Below are 21,990 nucleotides of genomic sequence, written 5' to 3'. Positions count from 1 at the left end.
ATTGGTCACCTTTGGCACGAATTATGGTCTTCAAACGGCCAATGAAACCGTAACACGCTGCCCGGATGTTGCACTTGCTTGAGGTGGTCGACACTTTGGTATTTCTTAGTGCCAACCTTGCTTTCAAAAATACTCCAGACACAAAGTGTTATGGCGGCCCACACCAACACCATGGCCGGCGCTTGAGTTGTGGTAGCCAATATGGTACACATTTTCAGCTGACCTCTTTGGCAAGTAAACACGATCATTTTGTTTGTTTACAAACTGCTGGACAACGAATGTTTTCTTATCGGAGAAACCCAAATTCGGCAGTTCACCAATTTCGACCAAGCGAAGCAACTCTTTAGCTCTTTTCAGTATATTTCCTTTCGGTTGCGGTACAAGTTCTTGCACTTGTTGGAATTTCAATGGCTAATTTTGGCTCATTTTTCAATATTTGCCGAATGGAATATTGCGTTATATTCAGCTCACGAGCCATTTTTCGGCCGCTATGACGCGGGTTTCGATCAAGTCTCTTCTTTATTTTCGAACTATTCCTGCTGGTTTTGCTGTTTTCTTCCGTCCAATTCCTTGACGTCGGGCTACACAAAAGATTTATTCACATTTAAATGCTGGAGTTCTCTAACGATAGCCACTTGTGGCTTTCCAGCCAAATATAAAGAAATCACATTATCGCGCTTAAATTCCATCACAAATAACTTTTTTCTGGAAAATTCTCACCAAAATGCTTTTGTTCGCTTATAAGCAATATAATGATCTATCACTGGAATAATTTTAACAGCTGTCGGACGAGCGGCTTAGAAATGACAGCAGTCTGACGTTTGTTGCAACACATTGAGTTTGGTAAAAGTCGGTTGAGATATAACTACAGCTCCGATATCTGTGTTTCGCCCGATTTTAATTTAAGTCTCAAGATCATAACATGCACTTAATCATGATGATATTTGCTACGAGAGGCCACATTCAACACAATACCTTCGTCTAATATTGCGGAAATCGATTACGAAATATATAGTACCCATATGACGGTTCCATCTGATTTCAAATTTAAATCACTCTAAATCCGTAACACGAAATCGATAGGGATCATAGTAGGTATAATTTACTTCACATAAATTCCTAACATAATTTCCCAATACAGTGTTGCTGTTTGCTCTACTAAATGTTCTCGGTGGTGTAGATTATAATAAGTCGGCCCGCCAGTCTCGGGTACTTTCTTTACTGATGAAATTCTCAGAAAAAAAAAAACACTGACCTTTCGGTTTTAGGAAAACGTTAATTAAATTCATTGTCAACATAAATTCATGTTCCACTCCATAACGTCCCTTTAATAAATGTTTACTACCAATCCCTTGAAACCTCTTTTCTCTTTCCGCAATACAACTCTATAAAGTTCTTACCTTGACTTTTAAATAGACTCTCCACCAAACCAAAAAAAAAAGAAAGAAATAATACCTCAGATCATCATGCAATTTCAATTTTCACTAAGCCTTTGAAACCTCCTTCATTATTCTTTAATTTTCATACCAAATACACGTAAACGCACACACACACAGATACGCTTTAAAATTCTACCAATCACACAGAAGTGACACATTTGTGTCGTAAAATTTGCTTAGCATTCATGGCAATTTTGTAGCTCAAGAACTTTTCGTAGTCGAAGAAGAAAAAACAAAAACAACCATTCAACAAAAAAAAAAAACAAAAAAAAAGAGAGCCTTTAGGCCATGTTGCAGCTCACAAACCCAAGATAAATTCGAATTTTTACAGAAGGAAATAAACCAATACCAAGCAATCGTTGAAATGGGACAAAACCTAACCCTAGGCATAGGGAAATTTCATCTTCTGCTTCCTTTTCTTCTGGTATTTATTCCAATTATTTGTTACCCCTGCGCTGCACCCACACCCACACACACGGCTTGCCGCAATCGTTCTTCCAATTCCCGCCCACTCCCTGTCCAATTTGATGGCTAACCAAAAAAAAAAAAGAAAGAAAAAACACAAACTGGCATTATATTGGTGACCATGATTATTATACCATGCCAGAGAAAATTGCCAAGTGCTTGAGGATGATATAAAGTAAATCCAAGAAAAGCTTATAGAAAAAGACCACAAATTTATAAGGAACGAATCCTCTTTCGTAGAACGACAGCGCTATGAATTTACAGCAACAATTTCCACCATGGACAACATAATTCTGGAGGCCAGCAATAACCTATCGATATATGTCGTCGGTAGGTGGGAGGGGCAAGGGAGGAAGAACAATCGGCGATAGAACAATCGTAAGAAAAAGAAAACTTTCATAAAATTTCATTTGCGTGCAAATTGAGGATTATTTCTAAATATGTTTTTTTTTTTGGTTCTCTTATGAAAAACGCTTATTGTTTTTTGTCGTTTTTTTTTTCTATTTCTTTTGCTTTGCTACTTTCTTTTTTAATGAATTTAGATCCCAACATTTGTTGTTGGTATTTTGGATTCAGGTTGTTTTTTCCTTTCTTTTTGTTTGGTGGGAAACTTTTTAGATAAACTTTTTATTAAAGCAACAAACTTGGATCACTGGATGCTCCTCAAATGTATTAATTGTGTCATCAATGGAATAAAATTATTAAATTGTTATCGTTGTTGTTGTTGTTGTTGCTGTTGTCGTGGTGTACTTAGCATTCGAAGCGTTAAGCACGTGCCACAAAAATAATTATGCCAATAAGTAACAAAGCTGTCAGTTGGATATTGACACATTTCCGGCTAGCCTAAGTTCATTATGAACAAACAATCAATTTTAGTAAATTAAATTTCAAACTCATCCAAAAGCAGTGGGAAATAAAATTTGGATTTTGGCATAAAATGTTGGCTTGAAAAAAAACTAGATAACAAATATTTAGACTTTGGCCAAATTTCTGGGTCTTTGAAGATAAATCTAATATGGAATCATTATTCAATGTTCCTACACTGTTGAAATGCAAAACTAATCGTTGGAAGTTATAATGGATATTTCCTTAGCCCTCTCAGAATAGCCAGAGGACAACCTTCTGTAGTGAGTAACCTTCAACTTTACTGAAGTTTACATTTCTACGTATATAGTTTATGCTATACTGTCTTGTTTGGAAGGTAGTAAAACCAGAAATAAGTGAAAGCTCTTTTAATAGTCATTGCGATTCTCTACCTACTCCTAGGGGAATCTAGAACTTAAGGTACCAGAATTGAACCTCTAGTTCATCATCGTATTACCAGATCCTGAAGGGATTTCTTTTGATTCCTAATAAATCCTAATGGACAAGATTTTTGAAACTGCTAATATAAATGGCCTACTTCACCGCGTGTTGTCTCGGGTTCGATGAAAAATCAATAAGGAAAAGTCAAAGGTCGGGCGGGGCCGACTATATGAAACCCTACACCACTCTGCATATTTAGTAAAGCTCACTAATAAAATCATTTATTTAAAGTAGATCATACCACCTATCAATATCTGGCTTTACAGCAGTTATAGTTTGGTTTCAGAGGGAACTAATATATAAGAGTCATATCCAATTAATCTTTTATACCAAATGATTGCTATAGAGTGCATGATATCACTTCGAGAACGATTATATTAAAAACAAGTAAAAAACATTAAGTTCGGCCGGGCCAAACTTTTAATACCCTCCACCTTAGGGTAAAAGAAACATTAGAAGAAATGTGGCAAAAACCATTAAAATGCCAAATATCGGGAGGTACCGTTATATGGGGGCTACACCAAAACGTGGACCTATAATTACAATGTTTCGCCACACGAACTAGGATCCATTATGACCCACAAATACCAATTTTTAGACAAATCAGTGAAAAAATGTGGCAAAAACCATCAAAATACCGAATATCGGGAGGTACCGTTATATGGGGGCTATACCAAATCATGGACCCATACAAGCAATGTTTCGCCACCGGAGCTGGAACCCATTATGACCAACAAATACCAATTTTTAGACAAATTCGTGAATAAATGTGGCAAAAAAAACTAAAATACCGAATGTAGGTAGGCACCTTTATATGGGGGCTATACCACAACGTGGACCTATACATGCAATGTTTTGCCACACGCTCAGGGACCCGTTATGACCTACAAATACCAATTTCCAGACAAATCTGTGAAAAAATGTGGCATAAATCATCAAAATACCGAATATTGGAAGGTACCGTTATATGGGGACTATACCAGAACGTGGACCGATATATCTCATTCTCAATACCAACCATCCTAGACACAATGCAAATAGCTCTGCTAATTTTTGGCGCTCTACGTCAGATAATGTGGGCTGTATCGTGATTTGAACAGACAGATAGACGGACAGACAGACAGACGGACATCGTTAAATCGACTTAGAATTTTATACTGATTATGAATACATGTACTTTATGGGGTCTAAGACGAATATTTAAGGATGTTACAAACGGAATGACAAAGTTAATTAGTCCAAGGTGGGGGGTATAAATATATGTATGGGAGCAGAGTTCCACAACATGGAAGCGTACGTCCTGAAATTCACTCAGTTTGGGCTGACATTAGCCATTATTTGCACAATAAACCCGAAATAGGATTAAGGATATATGTGGGAGCTATATCCAAATCTCGATAAAATTTGGCAAAAGTATTTCCGATCTCAATAAGATATCTGGTACCAAATATCATTGTTGTCGAATGCATATTGCGAATGTGAGGGATTTAAATACCATCGCAATCGCATGAAACATATGTATGGGAGCAATAGCTATATCTGAACCAATTTTCTCTAAATTTGATTTACTTGCCTCTAGACTTAATTCTGTTGGATGTGCGAAAATTTAGGCTATTCGGACTCATATTGGCCATTTGGTACACAATTAACCCGAAATCGGTTGAAGATGTATATCAGAACAATATCCAATTCGAACCGATCTTGATAAAATGTGGCAGATGTATTTCCGATCTGATTGTCACCAATTTCAATAGGGTTTGTCCTAGGGTCAAACAAATATTGTTTGAAAATTTCATTTCAATCGGATAATAGATACGACCTACATTTTGTTCATAACACTGACATGCATAAATCGGCTCAGAAAGTCCTTCTATGAAGATCCTCAAAAGTAACTATGGGTCTATATCGCTTCCTTCTCCGTTTTACAGACAAGTGCACAAAGACATAATACCCTTACCACCAAGTGTTGTAGGGTATGATTATAAAGTATCAGTCGGTAAATTTAGGTCCATAAAAGTTGAAATGAAAAATCTGCAACCAACTTCAGACTGCTGTCATTTCTAAGCTACTCGTCCAACAGCTGTTAGAATTATTCCAATGACAGATCATCATATTGTTTACACGCGTAGAAAAGTATTTTGATGAGAATTTTCCAGAAAAAAAGTTTTTCGTGATGGAATTCAAGCATATGATTTCTTTATATTTGGCTGGAAACCCACAAGTGGCTATCGTTAAAGCACTCCAGCATTTAAATGTGAATAAATCTTTTGTGTACCGTACCGTCGCTCGTTACCGTGATACTTGTAGCGTAGCCCGACATCAAGGAAGTGAACGGAAGAAAACAGCAACACCAGCAGAAATGGTTCGAAAAGTAAAGAAGCGACTTGATCGAAGCCCGCGTCGCAGTGGCCGAAAAATGGCTCGTGATCTAAACATATCGCAATATTCCATTTGGCAAATGTTGAAATATGAGCTCGGGGTAAAGCCATTGTAATTCCAAAAAGTGCAGGAACTTACACCGCAACGGAAAGAAAATAGACTCAAAAGAGCTAAAGAGTTGCTTCGCTTTGCAGAAAGTGGTAAACTGCCGAATTTGGGTTTCTCCGATGAGAAAACATTGGTTGTCCTGAAGTTTGTAAATAAACAATATGATCGTGTTTACTTGCCAAAGAGGTCAGCTGAAAATGTGCACCTTCGGTTGCCCACAAGAACTCAAGCGCCGGCCATGGTGATGGTGTGGTCCACCATAACAGCCGATGGTCGCTCTACGCTCGAATTAATCGACATCGTATTAATCGGCATCAGAATAAATGCTGAATATTATCGAGAAAATATTCTGGAGGGTATATTAAAGCTTTGGGCATGCAATCATTTTGGCCACAGAACTTGGACATTCCAACAGGACTCAGCACCATTGCACTCAGCACGCGCCACCCAAGAATGGTTACAAAATGAGGTTCCTCGCTTCATTTTCAGCGCAAAGTGGCCACCAAAATCTCCGGATACCCATCCGTTGGATTATTGTGTCTGGAGTGTTTTGGGAAAGCAAGGTTGGCACTAAAAATACAAAAGTGTCATTCACCTGATCAAGCAAGCGCTTTGCCGGGAGTGGGCCAAAATACCGCAGAGCAACAATCGGGCAGCGTGTGACGGTTTCATTGGCCATAATTCGTGCCAAAGGTGACCAATTCAAACAAACCTAAACTTATTCCAATATTTGCTATGTCCAATATTTTTTGCTTTCACTCAATAAAAGTTAAAAAATAAAATAAAGAAATGATGACGTTTGACTTTGCTGCAGTTTTTAGTCGTATAGTTGTGAAGAGTATCACATTGTAAGCCTCACACTAATATAGTCTTATTTAATTGTCTATGTTATCATTTTGTTTAAGCGGTAGAAATTTTGAACTGCCGATTTTTGATTGGTAGTCGAATACACTATGCACTCAACTGCAGTGCGTTTTCTGGATTTTTTTGCATTTGTTTGTAGCATGAAGAAGGAAGCGAAATAGACCTATAGTTACTTTTGAGAATCTTCATAGAATCACTTTCTGAGTCGATTTATGCATGCACTTATTATCCGATTGAGATGAAATTTTGCAAACAGTATTTGTTTGGCCCAAGGAGGAACCCTATTTAAATTGGTGATAATCGGATCAGATTTGGATTTAGCTCGCACATATCTTAAACCGATTTCGAGTTAATTGTGCACCGAATGGCTAATATAGGTCCGAATGACTAGTAGTAGTAGCAAGTAAATCAAATTTGGAGGAAATCAGATTTTATCCGATTTGTGGTTTTAAGTCCCTCACATGCGTAATATGCACTTCCAACGAATGATATTTGATACCGGACATCAGATACTGCTCGAAAATACCTCTGTCAAATTTTGTAAAGATTGGTTCAGATTTGCAGGTCGCCCATATATATCCTCAAATGATTTCCGGTTAATTGTGCACCATATAGCCAATATCAATCCAAATGACCTGAATTTTTGTACATTCCACCAAATTCACTCTAGAAGCAAGTACCCGATATCAGGTTTATATGATATAGCTCTCATACATATGTTTTTATGTTGTAATATCCGCCCAAATGAATTGAATTTCGGGACGTACATTTCCATTTTGTGCAACTATTTTTTTTTTAATATAATCCTTCTCTAAGTGATATCATGCACTCTGTAAACTATGACTGCTCAAAAGCCAAGTGTTGATAGGCGGTATGATTTACTTGAAATGAAATATTTTGTTACGGGGGCTCTAGTGTATCATATAGTCGGCCCCGCCAGACTTTTGACCTTTCCTTACTGGTTTTCTTTAAATTTTTGTTAAATGCCGAATCAGGGTTTTAATGGAAAGAAAAATTGACCACGCCCACTTTTTTCCTCTTATCTAAAATCCTTTACTTACTAAAATAATTTTGTATAGGAGATATAGCTGACTCTTTCTCCAATCAAATGTCGTAACTTTTTTAAATAACTAAGAGTGCGATTATAGACCACTGCATTTAGTAAAACTAGTGCATTTAAATTGTCAATTCCATTACACATACGTCAAATAAATCCTTAGTAAGGATGTTAACCCTGAAAAAATGCCATAAATTTAGAAAGTGGGGTTAATATGAGGAGGTGGTGGAGGTGTGTAAAACTAAAAATATAGTAAAATCCAAACATAACATCTGATATGTTTTTTAACATATGGCCCAAGGCACAAGTGTTCGCAATTTGAAGACTACTAATTTCATATGGTACAGGGTTTCACATTTTAGGGCCGGCCGACGGACGAACAGAGCTAAATCGTATTAGAATTTTACGCTGATCAAGAATATATATACAGGGTTGCCCATATTCGACGGACCCATCTGGCAACGCCATAACTTTTGACAGAGATGTCACATCACTTAATAACATACCGCGTTTGAAGCGTCAGTCCAAGCAGATTTTTACCATGAACCAATACACACCACTCGAGCGCTCTGAAATAGTTGAAATTTACATTCAACAGAAGAAGTCAATTGTGAAAAAAAATGTGAGAAGTGTGCCTTCTAAGAACACCATTAAGCGTTTATACGAAACATTTTCGACTGATAAGGCTCTTTCTAATCCGAAGAGGCCATATAAAAGACGACCAAGGCGATCGGCCGAGAATATCGCTGCCGTACGAGCCAGAGAACGCCGTTCTCAGCAGTTGGGCATGGCTGGGTCCACTTTACAACGGATTATTCGCGTTGATTTGCATTTGTTCCCGTACAAAATTCAATTGACGCAAAGAATGTTGCCTGCGGACAAGCCTCGTCGATTGGAATGGGCCCAAAGGGCCCAAAGGTCCGTCGAATATGGGCAACCCTGTACTTCGTTGTGTGTAAAATTATTATTTCGAAGAGTTACAAACGGAATGACGAACTTAATATAAACTCTATACTATATGGGGGAGGGAATAAAACTAAAGTGGTGGGTAAAGTTAAGCAACGTATATGAAAAACCATCTGGAAATGATACTTTTTTGTTGTTGTTGTTGTCGTTGTTTTTTCCCAGTGGATGCTTGGCATAATTTGTGCAGAAATTGTCTTAAGCAATTGCTAAACGAATTGCAAACAGTTGCTGTCTTCGAGACTGTTTCCCACAATTTGGGGCAAATTTATGCATTTCACTCGCCGGCTATTGTTGAAGTTTTGCCATTTATTGTTCTTTGCTCATAATTTTCTTTACTTGAGCTTTGATTGTCTTTGGCGCGAAGACGTAGAGACGAAGAAGTTCAAACAATAAAGGGTCTTATCAATTTTTGTTGGCAAAGCAAACAGCCAGAAGCGTTTTCTTTCAGTTTTTTTTTCTTTTTCATTCTAAATATGCGAACCAGCAGCGAATCAGAAGCAATAAACGAATGGTGAATCATAACTCCTCCGAATTTTTATACCCAAAGGGTTATAGCTCAAGTTATTGTATTTAAGTAATGTTTTGTATATAATTTGAAGTTTGGATTTAAAGTGTATAAGACCAAATTTGAAATAAGGTAACCGTTTTGTTATTTTCTAACAGAGAATCAAGCGAAATAGATTTACTATAACCAGCCCTCTGATCCAGTCTGATCTCCAATTATTCTTTTAGGATTGTTTGTTGTTGCTTTAAATATATAAACGAAGACAGGGAAACCTTATCACAAATTTCCGAAGGAACGAAATCCAATTTTCCGCTCTGATATTGACCTTTTCATACCCTCCACCATAGTTTGGATGATATATTAGGTTTATCATTTCGTTTGTAACACCTTGAAATATACATTTTAGACCCCACAAAGTATACATATTTCTGATCAGAATAAAATTCTATTTGGATTTAGCGATGTGCGTGGAAATGTCCCTAGATTGATAAAATTTTATTCAGACTTGTGTAAGGTTTGAAGGACTTTTGGTATTAAAAATGGAACACCTCTTAGTATAGCCCCCTACAACAACTTTACCTGCAGATTTTCCGTATTTTAATGATTTGTGTCACTCTAATGGGCACTATAACAGAAATTTGCTCATGCAGGTCCACGACTTCGCATAGCCCCCATATAACGTTACGTCCCAATATTCGGTATTTTGATGACTTTAGCGACATTCTCCACTATACTTATTTCCTGTTTCGTATTTAAGTAGTGATGTGGCCTATAAATAATATTGTCTATGCAGGTCCGCGTCTTTGTATAAGCTCCAATATAAGGACAACTCCCAATATTCGGTATTTTTATGATTTTAGTAGTATTTTTCAATGACTTTTTTTATACCCTCCAATATAGTATGGAGGGTATATTATGCTTGTCATTCCGTTTGTAACACCACGATATACTTTTTAGACCGCACAAAGTACATATATTCTTGATCAGCACAAAATTCTATGTCGATTTAACGATGTCCTTTAGTCTGCCTGTCCGCTTGTGGAAATAACTCTAGCTTCCGAATAAATTGAAGTAGGTTGATAACATTTTTCCAAATGTGTGTTTGGACTTGAAAGACTTTTGGTATTCAAAATGGCTATATAGGTCCACGTTTAGATATAGCCCCATATAACTTCCTATATTCAGTATTTTGCTGATTTCAGCGACATTATTAACCGTAATGGTTTCCAATTTCGTATTAAAAGTTCGTAATAACCTGTGACATAAAATTTTCTATGCAGGTGTACGCCTCCTTACGGCTCCCATATATCGGTTCCTTCCTATATTCGGTATTTTGATTATTCGTATTTGAACACTATTATGGCTATAACAAAATTGTCCGTGAACATCCACGTTTTCGTATAGACCCCTGAATGAGAAGAGAAAACCAACCGAAAGGTTAGGCTGTTGATTCAATTCTGTTTTTATCTAAAATATTTGTTCCTTACGTACTACTGAAACTAATCTAACTTAACCTAGTCTCAGCCACACTTGTTCTTATCTATTCTAATATTGAATGGAGAACATTGCAGGGCTGCTTGAAATATCATTCAAGTGGTCTTGTGCATCTACTGAGCGCATCAATATATGTGCGTGTGGGTCATAACCTTTATTATCTCTCACATTATCGTATGCGTCAGCGCACAAGATCACCGAATTCTTCACATGTGATATTTTATGGCGGCTGGGAAATATTTAATTTTAGATCATTTATTTTTTATTTCTACATTTTCCCAGCGCCTCAATCGCACTCAAAAGTATGTACAAAGTATTTTGTACAACCCCAATATAATGGTAACTACCCATATTCTGCTTTCTTAAGATTTTAACAGAATTGTTAACGGATTTTTTTTTTTTTTTTTTTTTGAAAATTTCCAAATTCGTTCCATTTACTGGAGAATATTCAAAGTTCGGCTAGGCTCATAGAAGCTAATATGCCGAACTTTATGAAAAAATACCTGATACATATAAATATATATATTTATTTATACCCTACGCCACTCTGTGGCACAGGGTATTATGTGTTTGTAACATGTATAAGGAGATAGACCCATAGTTACTTTTGAGGATCACCATACAATATTTTTCTTAGTCAATTTATGGATATCAGTATGTCTTTACTTCCGAACGCCTGTTCACCTATTTGTGTGAACAAAATACAGGTCGCATTTATTGTCCGATTTCATTTGTTTGGCCCAAGGATTCACCCTATTGAAATTGGAGATAATCAGTCTAAATGTCTATGTAGCTCCTATATATTTTTTCGTTTATTATGCGCTAAATGTTTAATTTTCACTAAAATATTATGTAGTTCGGAACATTTGAACCGAATTCAGCCTAAAAACAAGTACTTCGAATCTGGTGAAAATCAGTTCAAATATAGCTTATAGCTTATAACCTTTTCATCCCATTTTGGTGTTTAAGTCCCTGACATTCGTCATATGCACTCCACAACTATAATATTTGAAACCGGATATCGTATATACTCCAGAAATATTTCTGCCAAATTTTATGGCGATCGGTTTAGATTTGGATTTAGCTCCCACACATATTTTTATCCGATTTCAGGTTTATTGTGCATCAAATAGCTATTATCAGCCCAAATGGAGTGACTTTTGACACTTTCGACTGAATTCAGCCAAGAAGCAAGTACTTCAAATTTGGTGAAAATCGCTTGAGTCCCTCACATTCGTAATATGCACTTCACGACAATAACACTTGGTACAAAGTATCAGATACGGCTCAGAAATAACCCTTCTCGAAGTGATGTCATGCACTCTTTCGCAATGTTGTTTGGTATGAGAGATAAAAAATGCCTTCGTCAAATTTGGTGAAAATCGAAATGTTCTAAAGCCAAATAAGGTTCAAAGTTGGTATGATCTATTTTATATAAATTCATACTGTAAACTTTTTTGCTACGAGAGCTGTACTGAATATATATAGAGGTATGGGGTATTATATAGTTGGCCCCGTCCGACTTTTGACCTTTTCCTGCTATAGAGGGTATTTATCGGCCAAAACGTGCCGCACCGAATTAACGGTCCCTTTTAAACCAAATCCGACTCAGGACATTTGGAGTCGATCTTGGGGTGTCCGTCTGTCTGTCTGGCTGGTGCACCCGATTACTCCCGACGGGAGAATCCGATTTGATCCATATTTGGTATATCATAATATCATTATCAAACTTAGGAGATGGGCAATATCGGTGCTCTCCTTCTGGTAACTTCCCCACAAAAGGTCATCATTTTCAAAGAAAATAATTTACCTCATAGAAAGAAAATGGATCATTCGAATTTGTACAAACTTTGGAAATGTCAATATTTTTGTCAGTGCTATGACAGGTATGAAAATAGACAATATCGGCCAACTCAATTATGTACCTCCCCATAAAGGGTCAACATTTTGAATAATTATAACTGTACTAAAATGCGAATTAAGCATCCGATTCTCTTCAAATTTCACATCCTAATATTTCTACTAACACAAGTTGTTATGCAAAGATGGAATATTTCGGAACACTTCGTCAAGTACCTCCCCCACAAAGGGCCGAAATTTTGAATAGCCATATAGCTCATAAAAGTGAAGTGAACATCTGATTCCTTTTAAGCCCGATCTGCCGAGTTTATTTCAAGGATTTCTTCTATCACAAGATCGGGTGTAGAGAGGGACTATATTGAACTCACCTTCTGTTACCTCCCCCAACATTTATGATTCTCATCAAATATGAAATAAGAGATCGATTCTCTTCAAATTTCATGCATTACAATATTTTCATTAGCACAACATCGGATATATCCCCATACTCCATCATGTACCTCCCCCATAAAATGTCAAGATTTTTAATAATTTTAACTCTTGTAAAATATGAAATAAGAGTTCGATCTTCGCTTATCTCAATATTTTTTTGTAACACAAGACCAGGTATGTAGAACAATTAGAATCGACCACTTCTTGTGGTGCCCCCTCAAATTTTTGAGCATTTATAACTCTCATAAGCATCCGATTTGCTTGAGGTTTCACATATTTTTATTAACACAAGATCTTCTTCTGTTATCTTCCCCACAAAAGGCCACAATATTCTTTACTTGTGTCTTTCACAACTAGCGAAACATGTCAGAGGTTCTATTCAAACTTGGCTTACCTTAACATTTCTCTCGACCGAAGGTCAGATGTAAATATGGAATCTATGAGCCCATAAATTGTCACCTTTGCCACGAATAATGGCCTTCAAACGGCCAAGGAACCGTCACGCGCTGCTCGAATGTTGCTCTGCGGTATTTTGGACCATTCCCGGCGAAGCGCATGATTGAGGGGATGGAAACTTTGGTAATTTTTAGTGCTAATCTTGCTTTCCAAAATACTCCGGACACAATAGTCCAACGGATTGGTATCCTAAGATTTTGGTGCCCATTGTGCGCTGGAAATGAAGCGAGGAACCTCATTTTGTAACAATTCTTGGGTGGCGCGAGCTAAGTGCGATGGTGTTGAGTCCTGTTGGAATGTCCAAGGTCTTCGGCCAAAATGTTTGCGTGCCCAAGGCTTTAATATACCCTCCAGAATATTTTCGCGATAATATTCGGCGTTTATTCTGATGCAACCGGCGCTTGAGTTCTGGTGGCCAACCGAAGGTGCACATTTTCAGCTGACCCCTTTGGCATTTTGTTTGTTTACAAACTGATGGACAAAGTATGTTTTGTCATCGGAGAAAACCAAATTCGGCAGTTCACCACTTTCGGCCAAGCGAAGCAACACTTTAGCTCTTTTGAGTCTGTTTTCTTTCTGTTGCGGTGTAAGTTCTTGCACTTTTTGGAATTTCAATGGCTTTACCCCGAGCTCATTTTCCAATATTTGCGAAATGGAATATTGCGATATGTTCAGCCCACGAGCCATTTTCCGGTCAAGTCGCTTCTTCAATGGAATAATTTTAACAGCTGTCGGTTGAGTGGCTTAGAAATGACAGCAGTCTGAAGTTGGTTGCAGTTTTTTTCATCTCACCTTGTATATTCAAATAAACGAAATTTGGCTGAGGATGTATATCTGACGACAAAACAGATTGATACTATTTAACCTGTTTTTATAAAATTTCCTATACCTTTTTTTAGTTCCCAGAATTTTCAATTTCAGAGCTGTATCTAAATATTGCGAGACCAAGTGCTTAATACTCAAAACTCTTCGTCTTTGGTTAAGACTCAAACCATTTTGGGGTTTTACTCGACTGACTTTCATTCGGAACTTCCCATCAATTGGGTGTTTTACTATGGTGTTAGTTAAATAATCTCTCCTTCCTTTTCTTACCACTTAAGAACAGATTATTTTTCCATGAATAGCATTTCTTACCATTTGAATTTCCAAAATAAAAGAAAAAAAGTTTCCTGCATGTTCAATAACCCATTTAGGATTCAATCAAGAACTATTCCACTAAACTGCTATGTCCGTTTGCCATGCGGTCAGTGGGAAGGTCGGAAGGTCGGAAGGTCGCTTGGTCGGTGGACGGTCTTTTTGTTCAGTCATTTATGGCCTTCAATTTGTGGTTTCTGCAATGGAAACCCGATTTTCATGATTTCTCTGGCTTTTGGTTACTTGATTCTTGGTTCTTCTTTTTTTATTTCATCATTCATCCTTGCCCTGTGCAAACACCAGCCAACGTACCAATATTTGTTATTTGTTTGTTATTTATGTCCTTTATTCCTGTTACAGTATGTGTGTGTGTCTGTATCTGTCATTGTATTGTAAGCTAATCGCCTTTATTTTCAACATTTCTTTCTTTTTAGCCTGATTTGATGGCCCAGAAGAAACGTAAACGTCTCAGGTTACGTTTTGGCAAGTTCACAAATGTAAAGACCAACATGGCCATGGGTCGAACCACAACACTGGGTTTGGTCGAAGGCAACTCAACAAATACTGTCAACACGGTCGAAGTGGAGGACACTGAGTTCAGCAGCAGCAATGTGGATAGTAAAAGTCGTGCCGGCATTGAGGTGACCAATGCTGCAGGCAGCCACATCACCGCCGCCGCCGCCACCCACATTCACAGCCATAGTCATGCTGTCGTAGCGACATCATCAGCGCCTGTAGCAGCTACTGCCAACACCAACACCAATTTAAATAATACCGAAGAGGTAAAGTATCCAATTACCATATAAGATGGACTAGCCATCCAACCATTCATCCGATGGAAATTTAACATGCGTGCGTGTGTGTGTTTGTAAGCGTGTGAAAGTATTTATGGGCTTCTTTAGAAAATCACACTTACACACACACATGCGCGCTCTTTGCTTCTGCTACCGAAATACCATCAAATCCTATAAATATTGTATTCATTTAAATCCTCGCCAGGAGTGTGGCTGGGTTTTTGTGTGTGGAGCCGATTATTGGGTTCTGTTATTTCTATTTGTACCATCGAACAGAGAATGGCTTCCTTCATATCCATGGTGTTCGAATAATGGCAACAACAAGATTCAATTTGCCCATTCCATACCCTGTTTTTTTTTTTTTCATTCTTTGCGTTCATCCTAATTGGCATAATGAGGGTTGTATTTATGCGCCTTTAACATGTCATGTACCGAATGGAATTCTATATGAGCATCAAATCGAAGGTATTTACCACCAAGGACCACAAAGGACGAAATATGGCAATTGGGTGGCAACATCCAATTGTAATTTGTAAAGTTGAGAAGGTTAACGTTTGTTTTTCTCCTTTTCTTCAATATTGCTAATTGAATTTAAATATTTGAAGGAAATTCGGGTTTTCGAATCCTGTTAAATATTGGGGTATTATTGGATAACGGTGGGTTATTTTCCCGTCTTGTTTGATGGCTAAGAATAAAATAAACTATTTAATGGTTTTTTTTTTTAATTTCCCAGAATTGGTAGAACTAAACTCCAATAATTTAATAAAAAAAATAGGAAATTTTAAAAGGTTCTTATCAAACTTGAATTATTTATTAATTTTAGTTATTTTAGTATTAGTTAGTATCAGGAAAAGCTACCTTTCCAAAAATTTCATTTCAATTATGATTATCCCTGTGCAGTTAAAGTGAAAATAAGTAAAAATAGCATTAAAATCAACCTAGCCTTTTATACTCTACACAATGTAAAAAAAATAAATTACGATTAAATCTGTCGCTCAAATTTTCTCTGAAATTTTGAGATAGTTACATGGTCGATGTACAAATGCCTGTTAATCCAAAAATTGAAAAGATATTTTTTACAATATATCAATAACTGCCTAGAAACCTCTTTTCCAGATTTAGAAGAAATGCTAAATATGCATAGTAGCGTTTAATATCATAAAACACGACCCCACCCGACTTTTACAGCTTCAAACAATCAATTTGACTCGTTGACATCTTGGTGCTTTAAAAAGGAACTAAATAAAGAAGTTCATCTTCATCATTTCACCTTATGTAGTGATCTGGTTCACAACGTTCCTTCGGCAGTTTAATGCAGCTTAGCAAAACTACTATTCGTATCAATAACTCGTCAATACTTCGCCTCTCTAGAGATATCTGGCCACGTTGGTGCATGTTCAAGTCTCCACAGTCACCTTCCTCTTCTGCACAGTTCAATTTTTATACCCTCCACCATACATAGTATGGAGGGTATATTAAGTTCGTCATTCCGTTTGTAACTCATCGAAATAATCATTTTAGACAACAGGCTAAACGAATTAAGATAGAAAGCTAAAATTTTGCCCAGATCTCTCTTTTGTCTGCAGGCATTTCAAGTTCGAAGATGGGCTATATCGGTCCAAGATATCGTATAGCCCCCATATAACGGTACCTCCCGATACTCGGTATTTTTGGAATTGTCTTTGAGCACTTTACCCACTGAAAGGGAATTGTCTATATAGGTCCAAAATATTGCATAAACCCATATAACGGTATCCCCCGATATTCGGGATTTTGATGATATTATCCACATTTTCCAATGGAATGGTCTGAAAATCCGCACAACGAGTTCATGGTGAGTACTTTATTCATTGAAAGAGAATTATCTATATAGGTCCACGATATCATTTAGTCCACCCGATAGTAACAGTACCCCCAGTAACAGTACCCCCAGTATTTCGATGATTTTAGCCACATTTTTCAACGGAATTGTCTGAAATTCTACACAAGGGGTTCTTTGTGAACACTTTACCCCCTGACAGGGAGTTCTCTATATAGCTCCATGATATCGTATATCCCCCATATAACGGTACAACCCGATATTCGGTATTTTGATGAATTTCGCCACATTTTTTAACGGAATAGTCCTCAATTCCCCCATATATTGGCACCTTCCGAGATTTTAACAGAATTTTTAAGAGATTTTATTTTTTGAAAATGTTCTAATTCGTTCCAAATGGTGAAGTGTATTCAAAGTTTGGCCCGGCCGAACCTACTGCTTTTTTACTTGCTTTATCTCACCCTGTAGTTATCAAACTTAGACCAAGTTCGGAAATAGGTAATATCGCTCCACTCCTTCTGGTTAATCCCCCACGAAATTTTCAAAAATTAATTTTACTGCACAGAAAGATTAAGGATATTCCGATTTTGATCCAACATTGCAAATCCTAATTTTTGCTTCAATGCTAGGTAAGGTGCGAATATCGGTCCTCTCCATCAAGTACCCCACAAAGCGTAAAAATTTTGAATAATTTTAACTCTTATAAAAGTGTTGTAAAAAACGGGTGGTCTCCAAATTACACACATCACAATATTTTTTGTTAACCCAAGGTCTGGTATGAAGATGGAATATATCAGTCTACTCCTTCTGGTACCTCCCCCACAAAAGGCTTAACATTTAAAATATCCATGAAGCTCATAAAACGCGAAAATAACATCCCATTCCATTCAGAGTTTGTACATCTCAATACTTCTATCAACAAAATATATGTTATGAAGATGGTAGAGTTCGGACTACTCTTTCTGTTACCTCCACCACAAATGGTTAAAACTTTGAATAGTTATAACTCTTATAAAATGTGATGTAAGAGTCCGATTGTCTTCAAATGACACACATCACAATATTTTTATAAACCCAAGGTCTGGTGTGAGGATGGAATATAATATAAATATATCGGTCCACTATATCTAATATCTCCCACACATAGGGTTCAAGATTTTGAAAATCGAAAGGCTCAAAGAAAACGAAATAAACATGCAACTCTCTCCAAATTTCAAAAATATCAAATATCATTTTTGCTAACACAAGATTTGTTGTGAAGATGATATTTATCTGCGAACTCCTTCTGGTACCTCCCCATAAAGGATCAAAGTTTTGAATAACCAAATCAATCATATAATCCGAAATAAGCATTCGGTTCTCTTCCTATTTCACACATCCCATTATTTCTACTAACACAAGATCAGCTGTGAAGATGGAATATATCGGTTCACTTTATCTGGCTACTCCCCCAAAACTTATCGATTCCAATTCTCACAAGATAATTTATAATAGCCTCCATATAGATGTATCGCTCGATTTAAGGTACTTTAAAGTCAGTCACAATTTCTAAGCGAATCGTAATGCAAATAAAAGTACAGGGTTCGAAAAATGCCTATACATGGTTCGAAATGTTTTAATAGTTCTAGCCAAGCTTTGCCGATGAGGTATCTACCATTCTCTCATTATTGTTCCTCAAAACATTTTATTTTTTCATAAGTCGGAGTAAATAACCAAAGAAATGTTATTTTCACTTATTTTACGTATATGTTTCCCCTATAACATCAAAAGGTCATTAAATTGGACCTTTCCCCCTTTTAATCATGTCTTCTCAACCTTCATATAATCTAATCTATTATGAACACACACGTAACGAAACTTTAATGTGGTCCCAAGTGGAAAACATCAATACAACAAAAATATATATTTATTGGATAATAATTTCAATATCAACACTGCCACAGCCGTAACCTTTTCTTTCAAGTTCAAGCGTCGTAAAAAAGTTTACCTTTAAATATTTACAAAACACTTCAGCCGGTAAATGGAACGTCAAAATATTTTTGTCTAGTCTCAAGAAGGAATATGCCAACGGTACGGGGCTAGAATGGCGATAACAAAGGAAGAATTCGAATATAAAATTCATTGGAAATTTATGGTTAATTTATAAGTTATTCATTCGTTGTTGTTGTGCGTAATGGCTAGAGGGGTAGGGGGTGTATAATATTCAAGCCTCGAAAAGCACATGGTCTCACATTTTATGACATTCCACGGCGAAGTGGTAACCTGTGAACTTGTCTTACCTGTCATTTATGTCTATCCCCATAGTTAAATACCAAAAAAAGAGAGCATCATGAAAATGATGTCAAAAAAATTGTATCAATATTGGGTCATGAAACAACGTTATGGGCATTGGAGCCGCAAATGATTTTATCCAACCTTGATATCGTTTATAATAATTGTGTAGCAAAACCACTCGATTTATTTAAGTTTATATCTTTGGGGGGAAACTCCCCCCGCGCTCTTTCCATCCCTCTCACTCTCTTTAACTTCAAGTCATTTTTCCGCTGCTGTAATTTGAGATACAATTTCTGATTGAGGTTCAATGCTTGCTTGTTTTTTTCCAATACGGTCGTAAATTTGTAACATAATTTTTATGCCATTACCACAGAAAGGCTTCCTTCGCCTGGCTGCCTGCCTGATATCCCCTCCCGCTGGGTTCCACTCCATTGAATTTCGTTTGTTTTTTACGATTATGAACATCAATTGAATCCAGTTCATCAGAATTATGTAGGCATAAAATAAAATGTTGTTCTTTGAATTGTCCTTTGTTAAGCTAAATAACAAAATGACGTTGGAGCAGAACCGACTAAAGGTGCCAGACATTTTTATACGAAAAATCTGTGCATTATATACTTTTTTAATATATATAAAGTAAAATGAAAAAGAGCAAATGTCAGTTGAGCCTTTATTTTTATCAAATGAAAATTGTAACAAATTTCCAAATATTGAAAATAGGATATAGAACTGGACAATGCCAAAGGAATGGTATGCACCTGCAATATATGTGTGAGGGCTTTTGTGAAATCATGTAATAATCCATTCGATATTAAAATCGCAGTAGTGTAGTTCCTGGGGCATATTTGCCAACCCCGATTATTTTGAAAACTATAAATGCTATTTTAATAGTGGCAATAAGAAAATAGACATCCGCACTTAACATGTGATTGGGAATTCCAGAGCATTGTGTTCTTTTAAATTTTGGGAAATATATATTACATTTTTATATATAAAATATATAGCCCGCATATATCCGAACCTCCCGAGTTAAGAGAATTCTGAGTTCTATGCTAAAGCACAAATTTTGGTATAGACTACAGTAAAGGAGTATCTCCTGATTGAATGTATTTGGAAAGTTTCCAACCTATATCCCAATCAACTTATATTCCCAATACGTTTCACAATCAACTTTTCTATTCCAATTTAAATTCTCCCGATTTTCACTATTTTATATTAAGTCAACATTTCTGACCGAATCGCCTGAATTTAAAATATGGAATTCTTGTTAAAAAAAAAAATCCTAAAATTAATCCACGGTTTGAAAAATGTCTATATAGCGGTATTGGCCTTTTTCAAAATGTGCTGATGGTTCTAAGCAAATTTTGGCGGCGAAATGTCGGCAATTTGATATTTTTAAATCTCATACATACAGAGTGAGATAAAAAAAAACTGCAACGAAGTTAAACGCCATCATTTATATCGGAAATAGCATCAAATTTTAGAAAATGTTTAGATTTGTTCCAATTGTTCACCATTGGCACGAATTATGACCTTCAAACGGCCCATGAAACCGTCACACGTTGCCGAATGTTGCTCTGCGGTATTTTGGCACATTCCCGGCGAAGCGCTTGCTTAAGCTGATCGACACTTGCTTTCCAAAATAATCCAGACACAGCAGTCCAACGGATTGGTATCCTGAGATTTTGGTGGTCATTGTATATTACATTTTTATATATATAATATATAGCCCGCATATATCCGGACCACCCGAGTTAAGAGAATTCTGAGTTCAGGACATAGAGTTCGGAATTGATTCTACCCAGTTTGACAGAGCATTGTCTACAAAAGTCTACGTTTTTTTATGGCCCTCTAATAACGAAACCTCTCGATATTCGATATTATGGTGATTTAAGCCACATTCCATCCAACCCAACCGATTTAACTGCCAAAAATTTAATGCGCTGGAATGCCTATACTTTTATTTTCAACGGGTTTCATCACCTCATGGTGGATTTTTGGTCCTAAATTAATGTTTTCTTTTTTTTTAAATTTTCATTTTTTAAATTGTCCTTATAATGACCTAAAGAGATGACATTGACAATTGGAACGCATCAACCAGTATGCGACGCATTTCGTCGCTGGTTCAGCGGCTCATTAGAGACGTTAGATTTTTGATGCTATGATTTTTGATGCTATGCTAGACGAACATCAATTTTGTTCCAATTTATGCGTACATCATCAGATAAATGCATACGCGAATTAAATTGAAACATTTTTTCATCCCAAGTTGATCTTTAGGCTGACTGTAGAAACCTGTTTTGCAATACAATGCACAATGGTCCCACATGTAGGGAAAGGAGTGACAAAAATGTTTCCACATAACTGATTTTATTTTAGATTAGCCTCATAATGAGTAAAAAATAATGTAGTTAAAAATGTTTTGAGATAGCTCCCATTGAACCCAACCCTAGATTTGAGGGATTTTTATACCCCACACCACATAGTGGTAAGGGTATTATGTCTTTGTACATTTGTTTGTTACATGGAGAAGGAAGCGAGAAAGACCCAAAGCTACTTTTGAGAATCTTTATAGAATCACTTTCTGAGTCGATTTATGCATGTTAGTCCGTCTGTCCATGTATTCTTGTGAACATAAT

At 36.7% G+C, this 21,990-nt stretch overlaps 1 protein-coding gene across 1 annotated transcript in view; it reads left to right on the top strand.

Annotated features, from left to right (window-relative positions):
- Positions 1-21,990, top strand: part of LOC101892092 (5-hydroxytryptamine receptor 2A-like) — a 343,177-nt gene that overhangs the window by 254,428 nt on the left and 66,759 nt on the right. Inside the window, exon 8 of the mRNA XM_059125946.1 lies at positions 14,899-15,246. Within this exon, the coding sequence (XP_058981929.1) occupies positions 14,899-15,246 (348 nt within the window). The remainder of the gene's footprint in view (positions 1-14,898; positions 15,247-21,990) is intronic.

The sequence above is a fragment of the Musca domestica genome, unplaced genomic scaffold (assembly GCF_030504385.1).
Source record: "Musca domestica strain aabys unplaced genomic scaffold, Musca_domestica.polishedcontigs.V.1.1 10, whole genome shotgun sequence".
NCBI lineage: Eukaryota > Metazoa > Arthropoda > Insecta > Diptera > Muscidae > Musca > Musca domestica.
Note: the sequence above shows the minus strand (reverse complement) of the source record. Positions and strands in the feature narration are given on the sequence as shown.